The following is a 27,766-nucleotide window of genomic DNA, read 5'->3' on the forward strand; positions in this document are numbered from 1 at the left end:
TCTTCGGCCTGTTCTTACTTGGGCACCCTCTGCCTTACTCCTGTACTCCTTGGAGCCCGGTCTATGGGACGCTGTCTCATTCAGATCAGATTACCAATTCCTACTACCGCTGCTGGCCCCTGGCTGACCTCCTCGTTGTCCCAGAGAAGACCTCGGACGAAGGCCCACCTAAGTCCAGCTGGCTCCGGTACCCAAGGGCTCAACCTGCGGGGAACGAGGGCTGGTATTGGCGAAGCTTCAGCTGGCCTCCGACAGTCAGCCAGTTCTGCCTGCCAACGGTGGGGACCCATAGGGCTTGCCCTGCGGGTAGCGCAAACCCACCTCAGCCCAAGGGTCCACTTCCTGCGCAACAGCACCCTTGCGCTGTCAGTTCCTGACAGTGAGTTCACCAATCCTGGAAACTCTCATGTGTCATGAGTACTAGCCAGTCCGGTGATCTTAGGGAAACCCCTTTCTTAGATGATCCGCTTTTAACCACCACTGCAGTTAAGTGCAGACCTTCATCAGCAGGTGGAGCGGAATTGAATAGTCTTGAGACTGTGAGCTCCATCGAGACAGCAGAGTTCGCTGAAGAAGACGCATATGCGCCCTCGTCTATGACACTACCTCCAGGGTCGCTGACATCAATCCAAGCACCTGAAGATAGGACCACACTGTTTGACGTATTGTGTTCGTCAATAGTCGCACCTGCGCCATCAACTTCTGAATAGGGTCCTCTAGCAGGAACATCCTGCCCTGTTTTGTGTTGAACTGAACAACGAGATACTCTAGCGATTATGATGGCTGAAGATTGCTCTTGGCCTGGTTCGTGATTCAACCTAGCTCCTGTAACAAGATCACCTTGCGCAAGACCCGGAAGCTCTCTTCCAGACCCTTGGCCCGAATCAGCCAGTCATCCAAGTACGGGTGTACCAGGATCCCATCTTTTCTCATCTCCACCGCCATCACCACTATAAACTTGGAAAAAGTTCTAGGTGCAGTGGCCAAACCAAAAAGGTAATGCTCAAAACTGATAACATCTCAAAACATCGAAACGTTGATGCTGTAATTGGATGGGAATATGCAGGTAATCCTTGGACATTGCTCTATGCTTCAACGGCAAGAGGAAATGTGGGACAAAGGATTTGCATTCACAAATAAGCATGGGAGTAGCTTGCTTGTTGCAGCAGTTACTACCCCAAACCAATTAAGCCTGATACTTCACTTCGAATACATATATAGCGCAGCTCACTGCTTCAACAGCAGAGAGGAATGAAGATAAGAGGATGTACACATTCAGACAACTACCAACAAGGACTGAATTGCATAGTCTGGGTAAACAAATAAGCTTGGGAGTAGCTTGCTTATTGCGGCAGTTACTACCCCTAACCAATTAGGCTTGATACTTCACTTTTACGCAGCTCCAGCACTGTTCTCTACATCAATGGCAGGGATGGAAGGAAATTAGAACCAAAAAAGTTACCAATAAGGGCCCTGACCTCAGCAGTCAAAGTAACAGATAAGTATGAGAAAAATAACTGTGAAAGCTTGCTGGGCAGACTGGGTGGGTCATTTGGTCTTCTTCTGCCGTCATTTCTATGTTTCTATAGATCCAGAGACGTCAGGAACTCCCCTGACTATACTGCCATTATCACTGAGCGCAAGGTTTCCATGCGAAAATGAGTCATATGCAAATAACTGTTGACCTCTTTGATTTCCAGGATGGGATGAAAAGAGCCCTTCTTCTTGGGCACAACAAAATAAATGGAATATCAACCTGTATTTTCTTGAGATGGGGGCACTGGAACCAGAACCACAGCCCGCAGGCTGAGGATCTTGACAACGTACACTCCACTGCCTGTCTTTTCTGAGGCGAATTGCAGGGAAACACCTAGGAACACTGCAAAACTCCAGGACATAGCCAACTCATCACCTCCAGAACCCACTGGTCTGATTTGACCTCAACCTACCTCTGATAAAAAAGAGAGCAGCGACCTCCTATCTCCTGTTCCTGTAGGTTGGTCGGCAGTCCTTAATTAGGAGACTCGGGGCGTTCCACTACCTGAGCCTGTTTCCTGTCTGGACTGCCTGGGACAAAAGGACTGAGATCTACCCAAAGGTCAAGTCCTCTGAAAAGCCGCTCCTCTGTAGAGTTGAAAATGTCTGAACCCCCTAGTACAACCTCTCATGCTGAAGGATCGCGGCACCTGTTTTCTTATCCTCTGGTAATCAAGGAACCAGGGATTCATCCCATTTATTGGCCATTTTCTACAGCTCACTCCCAAATAAGAGCAAGTATTTAAAGGGCAACTTCATATGGTTAGACTTTGAGGTTTTATCGGCCGACCAATTTCTCAGCCATAGCTGACACCTAGCTGCTATTACCGAAGCCACCCCTTTGGCCAAAGTACAGACCAAATTGCAGCTGCTGGTTCCATCACTGCCCTGGAATTCACACCAGATTCATCGATCTCCAGAGAGAGTAGTAAACAAGAGCGAGCCACCAGGGAACCAGAGGAAACTATCTGCAAATTCATTGCCATTGCTTCAAAGGCCTGCTTAAGGATAGCCTCAATTCTCCTATCCTGTGCATCCTTAAAGGCCACTGCCCCTTCTACAGGGATAATTGTCCATTTGGTAACGGCACACACAAGAGCATCTACTTTCGGAAAACACAATTGCTCTCTCGCAATTGGATCCAGGGGGTACAGTCCTTCCAAAACTAGTCCCCCTTTAAAATTAGCTTCCGGATGCCCCAATCAAGATCAATTAATTCTTGAATGGCCTCCATAATAGGGAAGAGACATGAGGTTTTAAACAAAGGAATCAAAATGGGATCTTTCTTTGGCTCAGACATGGATTCAGCCCCAGGAACTTCTAGCATCTTCAATGGCTAGGAAATTAGAGCCAGTAACTCATCTCTATGAAAGAACCTACCTAGTAACATAATAATGATGGCAGAAAAAGACCAAGTGGTTCATCCAGTCTGCCCAACAAGCTTCTTATACCGTGTTTCCCCAATAGTAAGACACCCCTGATAGTAAGACGTAGTGGGAATTTTAGGGGGGTCGGCTAATGTAACACATCCCCCGAAAGTAAGACGTACCTGTCATTTAAAAAAAAAATTATTTTTAAATACCTGTCAGAGGGCCGCATGGGTCCAGGCGGCTGGCGGCGGGAGCCGGGTGGTCGCGTGTTAAATCTAGGCCGCGGGCGGGTGGGTGCTTGTTCCAGGCGGCGGCGGGAGGGGGGGGGCGGGTGGACGCGCTTGTTCCAGGGTGGGTCGCGTGTTAAATCTAGGCCGCGGGCGGGTGGGCGCTTGTTCCAGGCGGCGGCGGCGGCGGGGGGCAGGTGGACGCGCGTTAGTTCGAGACGGCCGGCGGCGGGTGGTCACGTGTTAAATCTAGGCCGGGTCGCACAGGCGCGCATTCATTCACTGCCGGTGGGGGCTGCCTCGGCAGCCCCCACCGGCAGTGAATGAATGCGCGCCTGTGCGACCCCTGTGATTCGGCGCTGGGGGCTGCCGGTGGGGGCTGCGGCAGTGAATGAATTCATTCATCCAGGCGGAGGAGCCGGCTGCTTTCGCCGCTGCCGGCTGCTTTCGTCATGCTGTGACGTCACGACATGTGACTGCCTTGAGCGCCGAAAGCAGCCGGTAGCGGCGAAAGCAGCCGGCTCCTCCGCCTGGATGAATGAATTCATTCACTGCCGCAGCCCCCACCGGCAGCCCCCAGCGCCGAATCGCAGGGGTCGCACAGGCGCTGTGGGCCTGTGCGTGCATTCATTCACTGCCGGTGGGGGCTGCCTCGGCAGCCCCCACCGGCAGTGAATGAATGCGCGCCTGTGCGACCCGGCCTAGATTTAACACGCGACCACCCGCCGGCCGTCTCGAACTAATGCGCGTCCACCCGCCGCCCCCCCCCCCCCCCCCCCCCGCCGCCGCCGCCACCTGGAACAAGCGCCCACCCGCCCGCGGCCTAGATTTAACACGCGACCACCCGGCTCCCGCCGCCTGGACCCACGCGGCCCTCCGACAGGTATTTAAAAATAATTTTTTTTTGAACACTCAGGTTTTTTTTCCAATATAAGACATACCCTGAAAGTAAGACATAGTGGGACTTTTGGGGGTAAAAAGAAAGTAAGACGCTGTCTTATATTCGGGGAAACACGGTAGTAGTAACTGCTGCTCCATGAAGATTATCCCCAAGTCTTATGTTAAGGGTAGTAATATTAAAAATCAAAACCAAGCAACTGTCAAACCCACACCAAAATTTACTGCTAGCAACATTTTTACAGAGCGAGCAGCCTTCCTGATAATTCATACAATGCTGCTGCTTGAACATGCTTTGCTTTTAGACTTGGCCATAGAAGGTGAAATTACTTCTTGCTTTTGTTTGGGAGTGAGCTGTAGAAAATGGCCAATAAATGGGATGAGTTTCTCGATTACCAGACGATAAGAAACCAGGTGAAGATGGAAAACAAAGACTCACTGACATCACCCTATATAGGTCTGCTCAGGCACCAACCAGCCTGCTAGTATTTCTCCAAAAGCAAACTGTGGACACTAACCACTAAACATTTAACAATATCATCGCATCTTACAAACACTATTCATTAACCTTGTGGATTCTTCTTTTAATTTTTTCTTTTGTGGTTTTTTGTTTGTTTTTTTTTACAAAAACACTGGTCTCAGCTCTGCTAACAATAGTCCCTTAGGACAATCAGAGTATCTTAGAAGAACAACAGAACTAACTCACCCAATTTATAGGCATCCAGCTGCATTAAAGATTTTGGGATCTCATTACTTTCTGGACAAGGACCACAACATAGTTTTATACAACTCCAATCCCAGAGGAATTTCCCCATCCTCCAGGGAGTAAGGACCGACTTCATCATCCGAGTCATCTGGGTCCCTATCGGAAAGACTGGCTCCAGACATACCCCAACGCTTACCCACAGTACCAGGCTTGCAGGATTTCACCGCCTGTGACCCCAACCTGTTAAGATTGGTCGGAGCAGAGGACTGTGCCTGAAGAAAAGACTGCAGTCCTTGAAAAAATTCTACCCAAGAAAAGGCAGAGGAATCCATGCCAAAAAAGGGGGGGACCTGTCCTGTGCCCACGGAACTTCCTTCTCCCGCTGATGAACCAGTTAAGGAAACTTCAAAGTCAGGCGACCCTTCTGGCAGCTCTTTTTCCATTCCTGCACCAGGCTGGGAAGAACCGGGCTTAATAAAATCAGACTGAGGCAATTCTCCCTCAGCCTCCTTAACAGCACTGATACAAGTTAGAGGCTGAGATGGTCGAATATGACAAGCAACACATAGGGCAAGGCACTTAGGCTTCTTTGCAGTGGGCGCCATCCGTCCGTCAATATGCCCTAAAAGGCATCTGACAATAGTGTGCCCAAAATTTAGGCGCTCAACATTGTGCCCTGATAAGTGCACAAACTGAGCTCCACAAGGACGCTCAGATAGTGGGCACAAAAAAGCACATGCATGTGCACGCGTGCACAATTGGGCACCTTGGTAGGTGCTCCTATGTGCCAAACTAGGCACTCAACCAGACGCCCATCTAGGCACACAGTTAAGCACACAATGGGCCACACAGCCGGGCGCACAAGCACAAACAGATGGAAACTGAAGAGGGTAGTCTCTGGCACACAAAAACGCTGCCGCAGCCTACCACACAGCAAACAAGATGAGCCTGAGAGTGAGGTCTAACCAAAAAGGCTGCTCAACCCACCAGGCTGCCCTCGTCCCCTGAGCTCCTGGAGGTGGGGACGACCGTTGGATAGGGCACCCAGTATAGAGACTGGGGAGGAGGAAGAATCCCTACTTAACTCCCCTTTTTCTCTATTACTCTTTTTTTTTTTTAATTACCCTTTACCTCAGCTCAGCCCGTCCCAGTTAAGCAGCTGAGTACAAGGTCGGTCTCCAGCTGTGGGGAGGAGAGGGCATATACCTTCACCGCCGTGCTCAGCTTCCTGCACCCTCTCAGCTGTTTTCTTTTTTTTGTTTTTGTTTTTTTTTACAGCTAAGTCCATGCCAGTTGAATAACCAGCTACAGGACCAAGGCACTCATCTGAGGGACCACAGAAATCACCTCAGGAATTCTCAACTGAGGGAGGGACCATAAGATAATACAACAGGAGAGCGGGACGAATAATCCTTCTCTTCTTTTTTTGTTTTTTTTGTTTTAAAGAAATCCATGGTAGAGAGATGCACGTCCACATCTGTGTAGATGTGTATCCCCATTGCTTTTGGATTCACCTGTCTGAACACTAAGAAATTTAAAAAATAATACAGTAAATTTAAATTCCTTCATATTTGCATGTATTTCCTCATTGGGATTTTGGGCTTATACCTTCATGTTGTTTTGTACATAATCTATTACACACGTTAATTCTCCATGGGTGAGTAGTACCCTCAAAATGTATGCTCCAATGAGATCTCTCCAATCAGCTTCCCAATCTGTGCTTGAAATTCCCACCCTACGTCTAAGCTAGATTGTCCTCCACGCATGAGAAAGCATTTTCACTTGCAGCCCCCACATTCTGAACTCCTTCCCACATCACATAAGGCTCCTGACAAATAAAGATTTTTAAACTGCTCTTAAAACACTTCTTTTCACCACTGTGTTCTCAATAACCCACAGTCAGTCAAATGCTCCCACGGTAAGACATTATCCTACACCAATATATAGGCACATTTGACTCTCCAACGAATCTACTAGGGCAATGATAATCCAACCTCCACATTTACATCTACACACACAGCTACCCCTTACACGGCTAAGATAACAATGCAAGGCAGCCATTAGAAAGTGCATAATAATGTTTTGTTGAAGCTTTATTATGCTATTAACTGTCTATGTCCAATTCTTTTACCATGTTTGTATAGCCATTCTATATGTAAGATATGTTTTGTTTGTAATATTGTTACCCGCCCTGAACACTGGAGGACGTGGGATACAAGTTATTTTAAATAAATAAAATAAATAAAAGTTGTATGCACTTCCTCCAAATAGCCTTCAACTCTCAACCTCTCAAAAGCCAAGCCATGAGACAAAATCGATCCTCCTGTTCCAAGAAAATCGGACCCCGATATAAAAAACTGGGAACATGACTGAGCTGTAAGGGCCCTTTGACCCGGAGACTTATCAAATCAGCAAACTAAGGCTCCTGAGCCACTAGAGTCAGCAATCCTCAATGCCTTACTATTCTCCTGATCACTCTTCCTATTAGAGGCCAAGAAAGAAACACATAAAGAAGAATGTCCTCCAATCCTGTTTCTTAGCTGTAACTAAAGAATCTTAGTGGCTTGTTATTCAGCCTCATTGCCATCAAATCCAACAGAGGATTTCCCCATCTGGACCTGATGAGAGTGAATGCTTCCTCTCTAGTTCCCATTCCCCAGTCTAGCCTGTGCCTGCTCGAAAAATCCACTTGTACATTCATCACCCTGGCTATGTGAGACACCAAAACAGCCCACCAAATTAACATGCTTTCTTCCAAGAAAACCGCTCAGCTAAGGTCCCTTCCTATTTGTTTATGTATGCTACTGTCGACGCATTGTCCAACAGCATTCTTAGCACCTCACCACTGACTAGGGGCAGAAAAAACATCAAGGCTCACCTGATCGCCCTTGTCTTTAGACAACTGATGAATTAGGAAGCTTCTAATTGAGTCCACTGAACCTATGCCATTTGTCCTTGGCAAATGGCCCCCAGCGTCTCAAACTGGTATCCATGGTCAATGTTACCCAATTCGGGATCTCCAACTCTAGTCATTTGGACAAACTGTCCTGTGATAACCATTAGGAAAAACTCAACCTGAGCTCCCTTAGAAGAGGCAACCTGACCTCAAAATCCTGCGACCGGGGACTCCATCACAAGTGAAAAGTCTCATCTGCATAAACCTCATCTGAGCCACCGCCCAAGAAATCAGATCTAGCATGAAGGCCATGGATCCCAGGACCTGAAGGTAATCTCAGACCCTGGGAACCAGAATCCACAGCAACTGACTTATCTGAAAATTCAGATCTCTTTCAGCAATAAAAAACATCATTCCTAATCTCATCTCGAAAAGACTGCCCAGGTATTCTAGGTCCTGAGATGGATCCAGCTTGCTCTCGGCAAAACTGACTACCCAACCTATACTTTGCAACAGGAGAACCACTCTGTGAACTGAATAACCACAATCTTCCTCTGACTTCACCCGAATCAACCATTCAAGTATGGATGGACTATGATTCCTTCTCTACAAAGAGCTGCCACCATGGCCACCATTATCTTGGAAAACATGCAAGGAGCCACTGTTAGCCCAAAACAGTGCATCTGAAACTGAAAACGCCCCTTAATACAGCAAACCTAAGGTAGCACTGATGATCCCTTTGAAAAGGAATGTGCAGATAAGCCTCTGAAAGATCCAATGACACAAGAAATTCCCCTTTTCTAACTGCTACAATCACCGACTGGAGAATCTCCATATGGAAATGAAGTACCCTCAAGGATGTATTCACCTTCTTCAAATCTAGAATAGGCCAAACAATATACCCTCCTTCTTTGGTACCACAAAATAATTGGAGTAATGGCCCAGACCTCTTTAATCCCTTGGAACCAGTTCTACTGCAGCTAAAAGGAGAAGATGATCCAATGTGGATCTTGCCACTTCTCCTTTTACTCAAGAAGTACATGGAAAGACTACGTATGCCTTGTCTACTGGGCATGCAAAATTTAAGGCTTAGCCATCTCTCAAAATAGAAAGGACCTAATGATTAGTTATCTTAGGACAAATGCCTCCCCTATTTGTACCATTGAAGATTAGACAGACTGAACTTTGCTGCATATTGATGCTGCAAATAATTCTTCCCCAGACGATAACACCTGGTCTTCCGAAACATCTGTCTACTGGGGAAGATCTTGCAGGTTTCTTTAGGTTTATCCTCAGGCAACTTATGAGTCTTAGAGTCTTCTAAGTGCTTAACTAATTTCTTCAGATCTTTTCCAAAAAGAAGTTGTCCTCAAAAGGGAGGTTACCCTGCTGGGACTTGGACCATATATCCAATGTGCAGTTGCGTAAACAGAGCAGGTACCTGGCCAATACAGATGACACCATGTTTCTGGCTGTTGTGCAAAGCAAATCATATGAGGCATCCACAATAAAAGCCAAGACAGCTTCCAAACGTTCCATCTCCTTTTCTGAAAATGCTTCCTCCAAGACGGCCACTGGAATCTTTTGCACCCAGCATAGATACACTTGGGCCATGAAGCTTCTAGGCACCAAAGCCAAAATCGCAAAGATCTCTTCAGATGAATTTTCATCTTCTGATCCTGAGAGAACCGTACAGCCTTTCAACCAGGACAGTGGTCTTCTTAATAACTGCTGATACCAAGGTATTCACTTTGGGCACCTTCAGTAAATGAAAGCTTCTTCTGGAAGGGGATACAACTTTGCTATGGCTCTGCCAACCTTCAGACCAGCCTCTGAAATTTCCCATTTCTTAAAAACTAAGATTTAACTGCCTGATGAAAAGGGAAAGCATTAGTGGGACCCCTAGAGATCCTCCCCTTCCAGCTCTGGGTCCACTCTGCTCTTCTTAATTCCCAGCTCTGCAAGAGCCTGAGTAATAATAGTGGTCACTTTGTCCCTTTTAAAAGGTGGAACACCTTCAGATCATCCCCTTCAGCCATCAGAATTTCCCCCTTCTCCAGAAGATCTTTATCCACATCCCCAACCCCAGAAAGCTCCTCCTGAAGGTCTTCCTCCAAAAGACCTGACCCAAATCACAATCGGAATCAGCTTCTAGTCTCCTTTTCTCGGGATGGGATGGGCCCACAGGCCCCTTACAAAGAGCCCCCTTGGGAAAAAACCAGCAGAATTATCACTGCTTCTCAGTAAAAATGCCTTGTGCATCAGCAGTACAAATTTAGAGGAAAAAGATTCCTCAGAATCCTCTACCCCCGCCCCCCAAGTCCTGCATCACAGAGGCTCTCCCTGCATCAATATGCTGAGGATCGACTGCGTCATCCACAGGGGTCAGAATCGAAGGATCTGAACAGGCTTTCCCTGCAGTTCCCTGAATTATAGGGGAACTCAATATGGCCACTATTTCTGCCCTGCCAGCTCCTCTGATAGAGCCAGACTCAGAGCCTTCTGCCCAGCAGCTCTCTTTCCTTCAGCTGCAGGAAGAAGGTTACCAGAGAAACCTACCTTGCCGTCCATGCAAACTCTGCACAAACCAGAAGATAGTATCTTAGCCAGATGGTCCCCACACACAGAGCAACACTTCCTCTGATTAGCAGAAGCAGCCATGTTGAAAGCATCATGCGGCAGCTCCACAAAACAAATCTGTTCCAAGCAAACCTCTCCACAGCAAAACCTCTGTCCTAAGGAGCCCACGCCATGGGTAGAATCACTGCTAATACTCCCCTCCTTGCAGGCCTCAGCTCCTTTCAACTCACTCTCTTTTTTCTTGTCAGCTTCTCAAAGGGACAAACCCTAAGTCACCAGCTTTAAATAGAAAGCAATTCCTGGTCAAAGCTGCAACACTGGGAAAGAAGGGGATTTTGGCTTGTTGGCTGGACGTTCAGGGCCCAGTGTGGGATCTTTGGTTTAAGCTTATGTTGCGGCTTTGCTCCCATGAAATATATTTATACAGGCAACAGCCTTCACAGAAGGTAGATGTGGAGCAAGTGTGGGATCCCTTCCTAAAACATTTACAGCCCAGTCCGACCACATTATAAGGGACCCTCGCCCTTTACAGGTGCAATAGGCCACTTCGGTGGGCGAACTGGGGTAGCAGTAGCGCCTGGGATTACCCTCTTGGTGGCTGGTCATCCCAGCTTATGATAATGTCCATCGGATCCTGTAACGTGCCTCCTTTTACCTCCGACATCAGACCCTGTAGAGTATCTCCTTTTACATCCTTCTCTTATAAGGCCTTCAGCTTACAGCTTGGTTATTACCCACCTACTGCAAACCTCATACTGTACCTCGGGGAGGGTGGGGGGGCGGGGGGGAAGGTAGGGGAAAGGAGCTAGGGCAAGGGGAGAAAATACGAAACATTATTTGTATTTGGGCATACATGGTTACGAATGTTATTAAATCCAAATATAACGACATGTTGTACGTACGGATAAGCATTTCTGTTTATGTTCAATCTTTGAGATGTATTGTTGAACTTCTACTGTTATCTGTTCGTTCCGTTTTATGAACGGCTCTGGATTATACTTGTGTCTGAATACAATAAAATATAATGTTAAAAAAAAAGAAAAATAGAAAGCAATACTTCCCTTTTTGGAGTTTTCTTATAACAAGCTAGGAAGGGATCCCTTTCCAGACAGGGAGACGAGGACAGGGAATGAGGGAGCCAGTGATGCTGGCTATCAGATCCTCCTCAATGCATGGGTACAAGCTATCCATGAACCACCGATCCCCTGCTCTACCCTATTCTACTAAGAGGATGGCCCCAAAAATCTAACATCCCTGGGAGTAATGAATTTACCAGAACTGTCCAACTGAAGGATGGATACCCCTTACTATCTGCTGGAGGCAGAAAATACTCAGACTGCAGATGGCCTAGTAACTTAAATACCAACGGTACAGTAAAACTTTTGTTCTCTGTCTGGTAGGAGAGAAAAAAATACCCTTCTGGACTGGTCTGGTAGACCCAAGGAAACAATTAATATTCCATTTACAATTTTGAGAGTAATTTTATAACAGTCTGCATAAATTTGTGAGCTTTTATACACCTAAGTTACCCCAATTTTCAATGTGAAATTACACACATATTTGCTTTGAAAATTATATTGCTATTTAAGAACATGCCATACTGGGTCAGACCAAGGGTCCATCAAGCCCAGCATCCCGTTTCCAACAGTGGCCAATCCAGGTCATAAGAACCTGGCAAGTACCCAAAAACTAAGTCTATTTCATGCTACTGTTGCTAGTAATAGCAGTGGCTATTTTCTAAGTCAACTTAATTAATAGCAGGAAATGGACTTCTCCAAGAACTTATCCAATCCTTTTTTAAACCCAGCTACACTAACTGCACTAACCACATCCTCTGGCAACAAATTCCAGAGCTTAATTGTGTGTTCAATGAAAAAGAACTTTCTCCGATTAGTTTTAAATGTGCCACATGCTAACTTCAAGGAGTGCCCCCTAGTCTTTCTATTATCCGAAAGAGTAAATAACTGATTCACATTAACCCGTTCTAGAGCTCTCATGATTTTAAACACCTCTATCATATCCCCCCTCAGCTGTCTCTTCTCCAAGCTGAAAAGTCCTAACCTCTTTAGTCTTTCCTCATAGGGGAGCTGTTCCATTCCCTTTATCATTTTGGTTGCCCTTCTCTGTACCTTCTCCATCGCAACTATATCTTTTTTGAGATGCAGCGACCAGAATTGTACACAGTATACAAGGTGCAGTCTCACCATGGAGCAATACAGAGGCATTATGACATTTTCCGTTTTATTCACCATTCCCTTTCTAATAATTCCCAACATTCTGTTTTTTGACTGCCGCAGCACACTGAACCGATGATTTCAATGTGTTATCCACTATGATGCCTAGATCTATTTTGTGCAGGGAAAGTTTTGGGGGAAATGTATGCATGTGTTTTATGTGTGTAAATGCAAACCCTGCCCAGACTCTGCCCATTGAAATGCCTCTCCACAGTATGCTTTCAATTATGTGCATATAGTGTGTATACATGAAATTTTACCACATATTATATACATTTCAAAGGTACCATTTCTGTGGGTAAAGCACTGTTTCACTTGCAGAAGTCCCTTTGAAAATTACTATCTTAAGAGGTAAGTTTCAAACAGACTAAAAAGAAAGTTGATAAAAATGCATGCAAGGTGCACCAATTTTCAAATTGGACATATATTCCTTAGTCTGTATTGAAAATGATCTCATCAAGTCTACCTGTATAAGTTAAACAAGGTAAAAAAAACAAGAACAAAAAAAAACTTGACTACATTTTACATGTTCATACATGCTTTTAATTTTATATGTAAAAATTTCTGCTGCATGTATGGTGCCGCGTACCCACTTGCACATAAAACGCCTGCAATGGTGGTCGAAGGTGCAATGGACTCAGTTCTCCCAATAACTGTCCAAGCAAGTAATTCTGACCCCGGTCATGAAGGAAGAGTTGGACTGGTGGTTGCGTCCCTGTTTCGTCCTTCGGTCTCATACGGCTTCGCCCTGTATGCCTCACCTTGTTCTCGGCTCCTCCCGCTTACTTTTGGAAAATAGCTACCGCCGCGTCTGCAAGCTACCTTCTCCAGCATCCCCGGAACGGCTGGAGAAAGTTGAAGGACCCATAAAACAAGACGGAAGTCAGTCTAGGGTAGCCATGGATGTGAAAAAAACAAAAACAAGACCGATGCCTTGGAAAGTAAATTTATTGAATACAGTTTAGAAACTGTAATGCTCGACTCCGGCCAAGTTTCGCCTTTTCGGCTACATCAGGGGCTGAAAAATGTAACAATTAAATATTTATTGAACATATAATTAAAAAAATCATTAAACCCAATATATAAAATAAAAACTTTCATTAAATAAAAATTACTGTATAAAATCCATTCAGTAAAACAGAATATTATATACACATATAAAATACCACAATATGAAGAAGAGGACCAACATATCACATGTATTTGATAAGAACAGAGAAAAAATTATACAACACATATAATTTAAAACAAAGACGGGATTAGCGACAAATCCAGAAAAATCAGCAAATATTAGGACAACAATTACCTTATTAATCCATACTCTACAAATGTATTCACATACACATTTGTATAAGGGTGTCAATCTCAATTAAAAAATGAAATAAACATGCAGATTAGGTGTTTAATTTTAAACAATTAAATTAATTCTAATTTTTTGGAGCTTTCAGGAGAAACATGGCCGGAGTTGAGCATTACGGTTTCTAAACTGTATTCAATAAATTTACTTTCCAAGGCATCGGTCTTGTTTTTGTTTTTTTCATATCCATGGCATCCGTCTTGTTTTTTGGGTCCTTCCATATAGATTGCTGCCATCATATGGCTCACCAGGGTCAGGATCCAATGGGCCGAGATGTGAGTACAGTCTTTTAGTTGGACTGCTAAGGTGTGCGGGTATGGGCCTGTCTGCCGGTAGGAAAACCCTTCCCAATGCGCTCCTTATATGGGCTCCAATGAACTTCAGATTCTGTGCGGGTTGCAGACTGAACTTCTCATAGTTGATAACAAAACCGAGGCCCTCCAGGCAATGGATCGTAGCTTCCAACTCACTTTGCAGAGTAGCTGGTTGCAGTGCCACTATCAACCAGTCGTCCAGGTAGAGAAACAGTTGGATACCTTGTTTTCTGAAATGGGCCAGAGCTATCACTAGACATTTGATGAAGACCCTCGGGGCATCAAGAGACCCTTGTAATGATAATGGTGCCTGTTGACTTGGAAACAAAGGTAGCGCCAGGACGAGTGGTGTATCAGGATATATGAGCATGCATCCTTGAGGTCCAGTGAACGCATCCAATCATTGGGTTGCAAAAGGGGAGAATGGACTTGAGAAACGTCATCTTGAACTTCTCCCTCAATAGAAATTTATTGAGAGTCCGCAAGTCCAGGATCAGGCAGAGTCCCCCTTACTTCTTGGGAATGAGGAAGTAGTGGGAATAGAATCCCTGGTTCAGCTTGCTGTGGGGGGTGAGCTGAATGGATTGTTGGTGGAGCAATTTGTTGACTTCCTCCTGCAGCAGATGCTGGTTCTGTAAGCTGGGCTGATAAGGTTGCACCAGGTGAGGAAGAACTGGGATGTTCTTGAAGTTCAAGTGGTACCCTTCTCTGATGATATATTCAGCACCCAACGATCGAGGTGATCGCCATCCAAGAATGGTAAAAGGAGGATACTCTGCCCCCTACTGGCAGCGATAGGAATGGCCCAAGTCTCTCTAAAAACCCTGCTGGGGTTTCGGGTTGTTGTTCTGTGGTGGATGTTGTTGTCGCTGGTTCCATTGCCAGCTGCGACCTTGCTGCTGTTGTTGCGACTGTGGTCAGGTCTGCTGAAAGGCTGGTGGGTGATATGCTGGATATGGCCTGTATGGCTACTGTTGATAGTAAGTCTTCTGAAGACTGCTGGTCAGAAGGAGGTGCAAGCGACAAAACCACTGTATTCTGCTCCTTTAACTGAGCCACAGTTTCCTACTACTTGTCATCAAACAGGTTGACCGGAAGAAACGGGAGGTCAGCCAATTTTTTGTTCATGTCCTCCCAAATGGTGCCTTCGGGCCACTATGGCTCCCACTGTAGTCCGGGTGGACGTCTCAAAGGCCTCATATATGGTTCTCAACAGGTGCCTCAGCACTTCCTCAAGGTTGTGAAACTGCTGCGGTGGAATCTCGTCCAATGACTCAGCTGTAAAGTGGGGCTTCAGAGACTGCGGACATTTGTATAGGTATTGTGTAATGTAGAACTGATGCTGCTAAAATTTTGCATTCAGTATACCTGCTTGGAATGCTGTCTTGCCAAAGTCGTCTAGGTATTTTCAGTCACAGCCTGAATGGAGGCAGGACTGAATGGAGGCAGGACTTTTTGGCTTGCTTCATGGCTGATTTGACCATCACCGAGGCATGTGGGAGTTGGACCATGCTGTAGTATGCAAATTGATGCATTCAAAATTTCAGGTCCGTTTTCCGTGAAGTTGCTTGACCGGAAAAGGGAGACTCCCAGGCCTTCGTCATCACGGAGTCTAACACCATGTGGGATGGCAAAGCGGTAGGCTCGGCCAGAGCCTCAAATATCTTCAGGATCCCCAGTACATCAACCAGTAGGTCTGGCACCTTCCATATCTCAATATTAAGCCAAATGCCCACCTTTTCCACAAACATGGAGTAGGACAGGTCCTCCTGAGGCGAGGCAGGCTCAGGCTGCTCCTCTGACAGGTCAGATGGGTACCCTGTTGAAGAACCCAGTGAAGTAGGTGGCAAGAACTGCGGGGAGCCGTCCTGTTGCGGAGAGTGCTGAGAGTGCTGAGGGGCCGGGCTGCTAGACCGAAGCTCCAGACTACTGTCCCCTTGCTGAGGTGAAGTCAATTTGCCCTGGGGCAAGCCGTCGCGTGGGGTAGGACAAGTCTGGTTTCCGCCTTGATCGTCCACAGAAGTGAAGCACTTTGATAGGATTTGAGAAATCTGTGAGACTGCCTGTGAGGCTAGGTCTGTCCAGCCTTAACGGGATGTTGATCCCTTCCCCGAGAAATACTTTAGCCGCAAGACTGCCAACAGGATATCAGGGTCAGGACCACCACTGCGACCGCTCCGTCTTGGCAGACCTCTTCTGCCTCTTTTGGAGGGGTTCCTGGAGCTGCGGTGAAGATCTCTTCCTCCTGGACACTGAGGATAGATCAGAATAGCCTCGCCCTGAGAGCTCCAAGGAGCCAGTGGACAGGTACTCAGATCGCCAGCTCCACATCTGAAAATCCCAGCTCCATCAATTCTTCAGGAGTAAAGACGACCTGGAGGTCTGCAGCTTGTTGAGGTTTCTTGGAAGGCTTTTCGGTCGAGGAACTAAAATCAGGTGACTCTTCGACACTTTTTGTGGAGGGCTTCATTGCTACATGTCCTTGCATCGTCCTCTGCGTCGAGGGGCTATCCTGCGTCGAGCTGGGTGGAGCGATACGATGGTGCATTGATGAGCCGGGCAGTGACGCCTCCTTTCACTTCAGCTTCGATGCATGCATCGACGGCGCCTCGGCTCTTCCATCACATGAGCCAGGAGCAACTTCTTCACCCGCTGCGAAGCCTCCATGCCCAACATTGCAGATTTTCCCGCAGGCTGCGGCGGCGCATCACCTGACGCTTTGTGCTGAGGCACAGCGGGGGACTGGCCCACCTGTCCAGGCTGCTTGTCCAGCAGTCCCAATGAGAAAGCCCTCTTCAATTTTTCAAGGCAACTCGAGCATAGCACAGGAGAATGGGCTGACAGGTGCTCCAAAAGGGGGGCATAGGACCCTGATTCCTCCTCTTGCAGCTGGGCTGTCTTTGCGGCACATTGGTGCTGGGCCCAGGGGAAATACGCAGCAGCAGTCTCTGCAGGAGGCATGGTTGTGCTCCGGGCCCAGGCAAATATAACAATAATTGTTACTGTCCGTGACCAACAGATCTTTTTGCACTGGCAGAACTTGAAGCCAGGCAGTCTGGGAGGCATTTTCGAAGAAAAACTAACCGAATCTCTGAGGAGAGAAAAGCTCCACATGCAGCCTACAATGCAGAAAGAAGAGCAAGGGGAGAAAGATGGAGCCGAGCAGGAAATCATGCGCAGCCACACACAGAGCAAAGCTCTGCTATCTTTAAGAAGCTCTGCCTCGGCCGCCCCAGAGGGACGTCCCAGACAGCTTGGCTAATTCAGCCTGCTTATCTGCGGGAAAAGGTTTTTATCGCAAATGGTGGTCCGGGCTGCTGGGGTTTTGGAGGGCAGTTTTACATGTACGAACATGTATAAACAGCACAGTTACCATCAGTGAAGATTTAATGTGATTTGGAGGGTTTAAAAGTAAAAGAAGAGCAGATTTTTACTTTATTCTCTACCTAACTTGAGTGCAGCTATGTAAAGAGAGCATTAAGCTAGGTAGAGAGACATGGAACAAATCTACTTTTCTTTTATCTTTGATCCCTCCATATCACATTAAATCTTCACTAATGGCTAAGTAGCGCTGAGTATGAGGATATTCAGGGGCATAGCTGTGCTGCTGAATATCCCATGTAAGTTAGCCAGATAAGTTTTATCCGACTAACTTACATAGCCAGATAAGTTTGAATATTAGGTCACCAAGCTCTATGCAAACAAAAAGAAACTACAACACATGTTAAAGAAATGGTAGTGATGCTTTTTCAGTGATTCACAGGTAAGCCTATATCAATTCCACTTACTTTTCAATAATGGCTTCCTTCTCTGCCAAGGAATCAACCTGTCTCCTCTCCATCCTTTGAAGTTCCATCACTAAAGTTTCCTTGTTTATTTGCAGTTCACTGATCTGATTCTCTAATGCTTTCACTTGCTTGGCATGGGTTTTCTTCACTGCTGCCAATGCTGCATCCTTTTCACGGGCTAAGCGGTCCAGTTGCTCATATCTTAAAATACATGCAAAAAAAAATAAAGCATTTTAACTTAGAATTTTACCCATTTGCTCCCTAAGAGGACAATTTTCATAAGCCATTCACCCAGGTAAACTGGCTGTCTGAAAATTTTCCAGCCTTTACGCAGCTAAAACTACATGAATGGTTTCATAGTATACTTACTTTTGGCCACATTAGGCATTCCTGGGGACTTTTAGGTCAGGGGGAGAAAAATTATGCACATAAATTGCATTTTCAAATCTAGGTGCATTATTTTTCACGGGAAAAGTACCCATAAGGCAGGTGCGAACGTCTGCTGACACTTTGCCCCTGCAGCAATTTACAAAGTGAAAACGTAGCAAAGCCTGTGGGGGAAAAAGCACCCACTGCCTTTGCACCAAGGCAGGCAGTTTCATTATTGTCCACCAAATACTAACATATGCAACACTATAGCACTCAAGTGTCTAAAGTGATGCATATGACTAATCTTCCTGGTACTTAAGAGGTGTAACTCCTAACTGAAAATAAATGAAGGCCCACTCATGCTGGCATTTTCCAGCCTTGTAATTCTAGAAGTCTAGTAATTTATAGTATAAGCTCTAAGACAACAATTTTCATAGGGTAATTTTCATCTGCAATATACATGGGCTAAAAGGGTCCACATACATAGCTAACAATAGTCACAGCAAGACCTTTCGTGGGAGGAGAGGGGAGGCAGGGCTTCAACTAGGGTCAGCACTGGAGTTCAGGACAGCAGTCCTAATCACTAGACTAGCTAGTGAGCTGGAGCAAGACTGTGCCAAATATCCATCATGGCCATACTTCTGGCTATTTGGAATGGACCAAGATTAAGATATGCGTCAGGAGTATTTTCAGCAACCCAAAGGCTAACCAGCCCACTTTCTACTGAACATTTCTGGGAACTAACTGAGTTTGACCCTGAGTCTCCAGAACTACACCTCTTCTAGGCTTGCTTTGGTGTTGGTCAGACTCCTATTTGCCAAATAAATACAGATCTTTGGTGTCTTGGACACTATTAGTAACACTATTTACACATGCACTCCACTTGAAATTCTCTCTTAAATTGTGTATTGGCAATATAAGTCCCATGAAATAGTCATCATCGAAAGGTTACTATATCAAGTTAAGGGGAAAAACAAAATAAATTTGAATGAATTTTGAGCCTGTTCTTGAAATTTTACAACTTGGAAGTTTAGGGGTCGATTTTATGACCTTTGCGCATGCGTCCATGCGCGCGCGCGCTACCCAGCATGCACACATGGAAGCGTGATTTTATAACATGCGTGCACATAATATAAAATTGGGGGTCGGCGCTCGCAAGGGGGTGCACATTAGTGCAACTTGCCCGCGGCCTTCCCCCGTTCCCTCCCAGGGATTTCGGAGCAGTATGGGAGGAAATTTCCCAACCCCCTAAACTAACCTCCCTTCCCCTAACTTACCTGCCCCCTAACCCTAACCCTAACCCCCCCCTCCCGACCTTCATCCTACCTTTTGCACCTGCCTTGGGGCCTGCTTGCACACGCCAGCACCCTGCCAGCACAGCTGCAAATGGCCACTGTGCCAAGAGCCTCTGACCCTGCCCCCCCCCCCGGACAGCCCTGCCCCTTTTCCGAAGACCCGGGACTTATGCGCGTCCCGGGGCTTTACTTGCATGGCTGGGCCTTTTTAAAATACGCCCGGCGCGCGTAAGGCCATTTTCGTGCGTAGGGCTTTTAAAATCCGGGCCTTAATGTGTAATGTTATATGTATGATTGTGTTTACATTTATTGTTTTGGAGAAAAAAGTTTGTATTAATGACTAGTGAATTGTCACTTCATTCATGCTTGCAATAAAACAGAGTTATAAATAATAATTTTTAAAAACCCGCAACACTACCTGTGGAATGGCAACACTGCAAATAATACATTAAGCTCTAAAACAACAATACACCTCCTATTAGGAAACCAGATAAATCAAGGCTACTACAGATCCTTTCACAGAAACTATACACTACCAGAATATCTCACATGCAGAATTTATTTTATTTATTTATTTTTAATTTTATATACCGAAGTTCTTGTAGGGACTACAAATCACTCCGGTTTACATAAAACAAAGAACTGCTCAACAGAGAGCGGAGCTTTACATGGAACTGTAGAACATAAATAAATAAATAAATAAATAAATAAATAACATATGGAACAGTATAACTGGTAGACAATTTAACATAATGATAAATAAAAATAATAGTTTAACTGGTAATAAATAAAGAATTATATTATTTAATATAAGCAGTATAACTATTTAACGTAGAAATAAATATTAACAATGCCAAATATATATATGAGATAAAGTGAATTTTGAACTCAAAGATAGTTGTCCTGTTGCAGATTCTTAAAAGTAGTATTTGGTATAGTGTCCATAATTAAGGGATACCTAGTAATAAGGAAGTCTGAATGTAGACAAACCCTCACCAAATACAGAATAAAGTGACCATAAAGTATAAATAGAAACACGCAGACAAAACTGGAAACCACAAGCCAGATTCTGTAAACAGTGCAACAATAGAAAAAGAAATATCACCATTCCTTATAAAACAATATAATCAAGAAATATAAAATACTAATCATAGTAAAACCATATTAATAAAAAGAATATTTCAAAACAGTTGATCCAATAATTAAACTCATATAAATATTTTTAAAAATTTCCCAAAATCTAATAAAATATTTCAAAACAGCCAAATAAAACAACACCCAATAATTTAAATTCCCCAATACCATTCTGGGTTATTTGTGGAATGTTGGGAATGATGTATATAATCAATACATTTTTAGTTGAGAAAAGTGTTCCAGCAATGTTAAAAAAAAAATAAATGATGGTGTATCCCATATAAAAAAAAAAGATTACATTTGTCAGATTCAGATTTGGCTAATTTAACCTCTATCAAATCTGTCATCATTGAGTAAAATCCTATAAAAATAGGTTTCAACACAACTGGAACAATATTTGGAAGATAATTGTATCCTAGATAAATATCAAATGGGTTTTAGGAAAAAATGGGATACTGAAATGTTAGTTTCACTCCCTGATTATCTGCAACATGAAGTTGATTAGGGACACTCAATGCTGTTGGTTTACTTGGATGTTACAGGGGCCTTTGACTCAGCTGATTATGCTATACTGCTGGATCAGTTTGCAAGCTATTGGCTCTTCATCTATGGTGCTACCTTTTAGGTATGAGTCAGCATAGTCCTTTGGTTGGAAGACTCCTTTGTTAAAGGTACTGCAAGGGTCATCACTTTATTTAACTCTTTAATATTTACTTGCAACCAATAGGAAATGTTTTCACATCTTTAGATGTAGTTTATCGGATCTATACTTATGATTTACAGACAGCAGTTTGCCTGCTCAACAATCTAATGACTGTTTAGAAGCTGTGCAAAATTAGTTAAGTAAATATAAATTAGTCCTTAATGTGAAAAAACAGCTGTACTTTAATAGGCAAACTTTTGATACTGAAGTTATAGAGTTCAGTTGTAAAGAATGCATCATTTCAATTGTTACTGAGGCTCATAATTTAGGGATGAGTTTAGATTTTAGATTAACAATAAGGCTACATGTAAAAATGGTAGTTAATGGTGCCTTTTATAAGTTTAGGACAGTTTGGGAGCTAAAAAATGTAATATCTAAAATGGATTTTCATATGATAGTTCAAGCCCTTGTAATATGTACTTGGTTATTGTAATGCTTTGTACATAGGCATGCCAAAGGTTTTATTTAGATTCTTCCAGTTGGTTCAAAAAAATAATTTTTCGACTGATAAAAGATGCCAGCTTCAAGAAAAAATAAAGCCAAAAGAAAATGAATCAATTGCCTCTCAAAATCAAGGATTTGGAGACAAAACTCAAAACAGATTGCTCTGCTACAACCCTCAGAGCCCTCGAGGGAATTAGGACAGAACTTAAGATTCTAGAAATTGTTAAAATTTAAAAATCTTTTAAGTATACTAAGTTGCAATTTTATGAGCATGGGAAGAGGGCTGGGGCTTTCCTTGCTAAAGTGGTACGTAAAAAAGCTGCTGAAATTGAGAAGCAATTTATTCAATACTTTTCCAGAATATACTCATGGGAAGCTCCTGGGCTTAGCTCACTGGAGAATATCAGGCAGTTTCTTATCTCTTTGAATCTCCCTAAACTTCACAATCAGCGAAAAGGAAGTTTATCAGCCCTCATCTCCTCTTTAGAGATTCAGGCAGCAGTTAAGGCCCTTTCAGGAGGCAAGTGCCCCAGCCCAGATGGCTTTTCTATTGATATCTACAAGAAATACTTGCCGGAGTTATTGCCTTTTTTTTTTAGCACTGTTTAATGCTGCCAGAGTTAGAGAAAAGGCTTTGGGTAATATAGCAGTTGCGACTATAACACTTATTTATAAAAAGGATAAGGAGGAATTTAACTGTCGATCACATAAACCTACTTTTCTGCTAAACTCAGACTTTAAAATATTGGCTAAGATTTTGCAATTACGACTTGAATCTATGTTGCCTGTTTTAGTGCATCATGATCAGACTGGCTATGTTAAGGGGAGAAACTCTACCTCTAACATAAGGAGGCTCTTTAATATTTTACACCTGGCTAATAGAAAGGGATACTCTGGTTTGACAGCTTCTTTTGACGCGGAGAAAGCTTTTGACTGCTTCTTCTGGCCCTTCTTATTCACGTTCTTGGTTGAGTTTGGCTGCTTCAGGGGAACTTCTATCCAATATATAGCCGTTCTTCTACACGCTCCTCACGTTCTCACATCCTGTCCCAGCATCCTGGTCGACTGCCGAAACGCTGCAGCATCGGGAAGAAAGAGTGTTTTTGCGGCAGATGTAGGGATCCAGCATTATAGCAGTGAAATGTTGCTGTGAAAAATACAGCCTCGGTTTTGGTTTAGATGTCATACAGGCATTGTATATGATGCATGGAAAGTAAAAGAGAGCTGTTTTGAGCTGACACCACACACGGAGGACATGGGGAGTCAGCATTGTAGAACTCTGCTTGAAAAAACAAGGAAATGCTCTGTTTAAATTTCATATGGGCACTACATATAGTGGAAGTGCTGATAAAGGCAAAATTTGGAAGTACATTATGTGACATTTGAAAGCAAAATTTGGAAGTACATTATGTGACATCTGAAATGAAAAAATGTGGGCTGGACTATTGAGGTGCTACAGCGATGCTGCAACATAAAAGTGAAGCTGAGAAAATTTGAAGAAGAGGGACATTAATATGAACTTTGCTTTATAAATGGGAAGTTTTGTCACATCAAAAGTGATTTAAATATGTGATTGAAGGATGAGTTTTAAGTTCGATGAACAGATTGAATGGATGTGTATGTATGAGGTGTGAGTGGAAATATATGGGGTTTAAATAATATAATAAAAGAGCACATGTGATCTTTTCATAATTTTTTTTTATTATGTTATGTGATGGAATATTGTGTTAATTAATAAAAGAATTGTGGATGTCAGTTGAATCAGTTATAGAGTAATAAGGTAACATTGGAGACTATCCTCCATCCTGGGGGGTTATTAGAAAAAGAGGAAACATTATAACCTGGACTGATAGCTACTCAAGACATGACAGACAACATGCATTTTGTCTTTGTTAAAGATCACTTATAGAATTCTCTGCTTTTGACTTTGTGTATTTGTAAATATGTTATCTATGCAGTGTTGATAAGCTGTGTACTTGGTTTGCTTAGTATTGTATGACTTTGATCTGCTGACTGTATGTTGTATGCCAAAAGCTCTTAACGAAAGTTTAAAAAAAAAAATGAAGCAGCTTGGGTTTTAACAGGGTTTTATCATGAACATATTTCTCCAGCATTACAAATTTTATACTGGTTGCCTGTGTTTGAAAGATCACATTTTAAGGTTCTAAACGTATTGCATAAAACGGTTTATGTGGTAGGGTATCCATTAGCAGAATTAATTAAGTTCTATCATTGTGTGCATTCTCGATCTGCTGATCACAGGTTATTGAGCTAGCTTAGTTTTAAGGGCTTTTGAATGCAGGAGACAAGGAATAGAGCATTTTCTGATGCAGGCCCAACTATATGGAATGCTTTGGACCTTTGCCCGAGTAAAGAAGAAAATTATATGTTTTTTAGGAAAAAGTTGAAAGCTGATATTTTTAGGAAGGTATATAAAAAATAAGTTTTATTTTATTTGTTTTAGTTTCAGTGAAGATAATGAGGGGGTAGGTGTTTGTATGTGTGTGCGGGGGAAACATTCGGGGGAAGGATGTAGATCAGAAGGCTTGCAGAGGATGTGTGAAGGTGAAGGTTTGCAGTGGTGGCGAGTATGGGGATGCAAGTGGGGGGTGGGGTATTTGGTGATGGGTGAGATGCATATATGTGAAGGCATAGGTGGTATGTGTTATTGGGTTGGTGTGGAGTGTAAGTGGTTTGTTGTGGTATGCGGTGCATGTGCAGTTTTCCCCTTTGCACTTGCCACATTCTTCCCCTCTCCTTCTCCTCCCCACTTGTGTGTATGTATGTGAGTGGTGGATGTGAAAGAGGTACTGGGAAATGAGTGTAGTATGTGGATGTTGGGAGGGGGTAACCAATCCCCATTTTCCACCCACCCTCCCTCCCTCTTCTCCCCCTTCCCTATGCAAGGGTGGGGGTGCCATTGTATGTTCACACACTTTCTCCTTCTCTACTGCACTCCCCATTTCCCCCTCCTCCCTGATATGTGCATGGGGAGAGGGGGTATGTGTGTGTATGTTGTGGGAAAGTAAGAGTGAGGGTGCGTATGTTGGAGGATGTTCTCTTTCCCTTTTGCAATCTCCACAGACTATCCGGGCAGGCGGAAGGGTATTGGTACGTCATGTTGTAAATAGGTTGCGCAAGACAGACTGTCCGAAGATGGAATCCTGTCTTCCAAACTCGACGGTGATAGACGGAAAATGGGTAAAAATTACCGGAGCACCGCAGCTTGAAAAAGTTGAAGGAGGGACCCCTTTGGGGTAAATTAAATTTCAGTAATTCCGTGAGGAAAATTCCTGTCAGGAATCTCTGCAGAGCTCCTTAACAGTGTGGCTACTGCTGCGCGGAAAAAAGAAGACTGAAGGGGGACCCGTGCTGGCTGCAGGGTTAGTGCCATGCTGGGCATGCCCAGTAGGGACCAGTCAAAGTTCTGGAAACTTTGGCAGAAGTGTTCCGTGATTGGGCTCCATCCTGTGGTGTCCCCCATATGTGAGGATTACCATCCTGCTTGTCCTGTGAGAAACATTTTATCAAAAAAAATTTCTTTTATTTTTAAATTAGAAACTTTTATTGGATGTTATCCATCCAGTGGGAGCACTGAGAGGAGAGGATCACCTTGCTGGTAGATGAAAGGAATCAGTAAGTTTTGCTTGGGAATTTTTTTTTTGTTTAAGTATCAGGGAGAAGTAAACTATTGGGGTATATTTTTTTAGTGAGTTTGTGTGTTTGTGCTTTTAATAGTCAGTAAGGCAGCTAATAAACAGAAGTTAATGTGTTTATTTTTAATAGTCAGTAAGGCAGCTAATAAGAAGACTTTAGTGTGTTTGTATATTTAAAAAAAAAAAAAAGATAGCCAGAAGCTAGAAATAAGCTAGGAGCAGTGTATACCTAAGTAAAAAGGTTGAAAAGTTCAGTTATTCACCTTGGAAAGGTGTTAAGGTAGTGTGATTTGGTTTGATTAGGTACCAACATTTGTTAATCAGAACAGCAGTGAGTCACTCAGGACAACTAATTGCAGTGTAAATCTCCAAAGGGATTATTTACACTAATTTACCTTAGAAGCACATTATATATTGCAAGGGAAGAGCTCAGTAACCCATAATCCAGTGGGAGCACTGAGAAGAGAGGATCACCTTGCTGGTGGCTGAAAGGAATCAATAAGTTTTGCTTGAGAATTGTAAAAGTATTGGGGAGAAGTAAACTTTTTACTTCACTTCACGAATTCCCCACACCTTATTGAGAGTTTGATCATTCCCCTGTAGGCCACTACCAAACATACAGTGAATTCACTAACACATTTAAAGGATGCTAATTAGATACATTCCTTCTCCCATAGCAACCTAAAATTTAACTAGGAACTGATCAAATTTGAGAAGAAGGCAGCAGTCCAGCAGCAAGAGAGGGGCCTCCCAGTCTTTTGCATCAAGTGTCACATGTATGATTTTTTATCCGCCAGTGAGAAGTTGTACGTGTGCATCCAATGCAAAGAGCTCCTGTCTCTCAGACAGCCACTCCAATCTCTGGAGGCTAGGGTGGCAGACCTGGAGGAGCTGAGGCAGACAGAGAGGTATATAGATGAGACCTTCAAGGACATAATAGCCAAGTCCCAACTTTAGACTGGCAGTCCTGGTGCTGATTAGAGGAAGATGGTCTCATGTTCGGACAGCATCAACCTGGTGTAGCAGGAAAGGATCCTGTAGCAAGGACCTGCTCTCCAGGTGGTGCACTGTCCTTTCGCAACGAGGATGTTTCTCCAAGGGCTACTGCCCAGGAGGGAAGGGTTAGGTTGGCCGTCATAGTTGGTGATTCGATTATTAGGAATGTAGACAGCCGGGTGGCTGGTGGGCATGAAGATGGCCTGGTAATATGCGTACCTGGTGCAAAGGTGGAGGACTTCACGCGTCACCTAGATAGGATTTTAGACAGTGCTGGGGAGGAGCCGGCTGTCGTGGTACATGTGGGCACCAATGACATAGGAAAATATGGGAGAGAGGTTCTGGAAGCCAAATTTAGGCTCTTAGGTAGAAAGCTTAAATCCAGAACTTCCAGGGTAGCATTCTCTGAAATGCTCCCTGTTCCACGTGCAGGTCCCTAGAGGCAGGCAGAGCTCTGGAGTCTCAATGCATGAATGAGACGATAGTGCAAGGAAGAGGGATTCCGTTTTGTAAGGAACTGGGGAACCTTTTGGGGAAGGGGGGAAGTCTCTTCCGAAGGAATGGGCTCCACCATAACCAGGGTGGAACCAGACTGCTGGCGCTAATCTTTAAAAAGAAGATAGAACAGCTTTTAAACTAGAAGAAAGGGGAAAGCTGACAGTCACTCAGCAGCACATGGTTCGGAGAGAGGTATCTTCAAAGGATACTAATGATGCATTAGAATTAGGGCATCCCAAAAGTGAGGTTCCAATAATAAGAAGAGTAGTCCAAGTGCCTGTAACTAAAATCTCACCTGAGCTAAAAAAATTCTGATTTATCCCTATCAATTAAAAAGCATAATGAAAATACAAACAGAAAATACACTTTGAAATGTTTGTTTGCTCAAGCCAGAAGTCTAAGAAGTAAGATGGGAGAATTAGAACGTGTAGAAGTGAATGATGACATAGACTTAACTGGCATCTCAAAGACATGGTGGAAGGAGGATAACCAATGGGACAGTGCTATACCGGGATACAAATTATATCGCAATGACAGAGAGGAGTATCCAAGAGGCGGTGTGGCGCTTTATGTCCGGGCTGGCATAAAGTCCAACAGGATAAACGTCCTGCATGAGACTAAATGCACAATTGAATCTTTATGGGTAGAAATCCCTTGTGTGTTGGGGAAGAGTAGAGTGATAGGAATATACTACCGACTGCCTGGCCAAGATAGTGAGACAGACAGTGAAATGCTAATAGAAATTAGGGAAGCCCTGGTGCTGCCT

The 27,766-nt window shown here is 44.0% G+C and overlaps 1 protein-coding gene across 1 annotated transcript in view; it reads right to left on the reverse strand.

The window, feature by feature from the left end:
* The window catches only part of LOC115090216 (coiled-coil domain-containing protein 57-like), a 179,176-nt gene that overhangs the window by 59,844 nt on the left and 91,566 nt on the right, over positions 1–27,766 (reverse strand). Inside the window, exon 7 of the mRNA XM_029599028.1 lies at positions 17,906–18,106. Coding sequence (XP_029454888.1) covers positions 17,906–18,106 — 201 coding nt within the window. The remainder of the gene's footprint in view (positions 1–17,905; positions 18,107–27,766) is intronic.

This window comes from Rhinatrema bivittatum, chromosome 4 (genome assembly GCF_901001135.1).
Source record: "Rhinatrema bivittatum chromosome 4, aRhiBiv1.1, whole genome shotgun sequence".
Taxonomy (NCBI): domain Eukaryota; kingdom Metazoa; phylum Chordata; class Amphibia; order Gymnophiona; family Rhinatrematidae; genus Rhinatrema; species Rhinatrema bivittatum.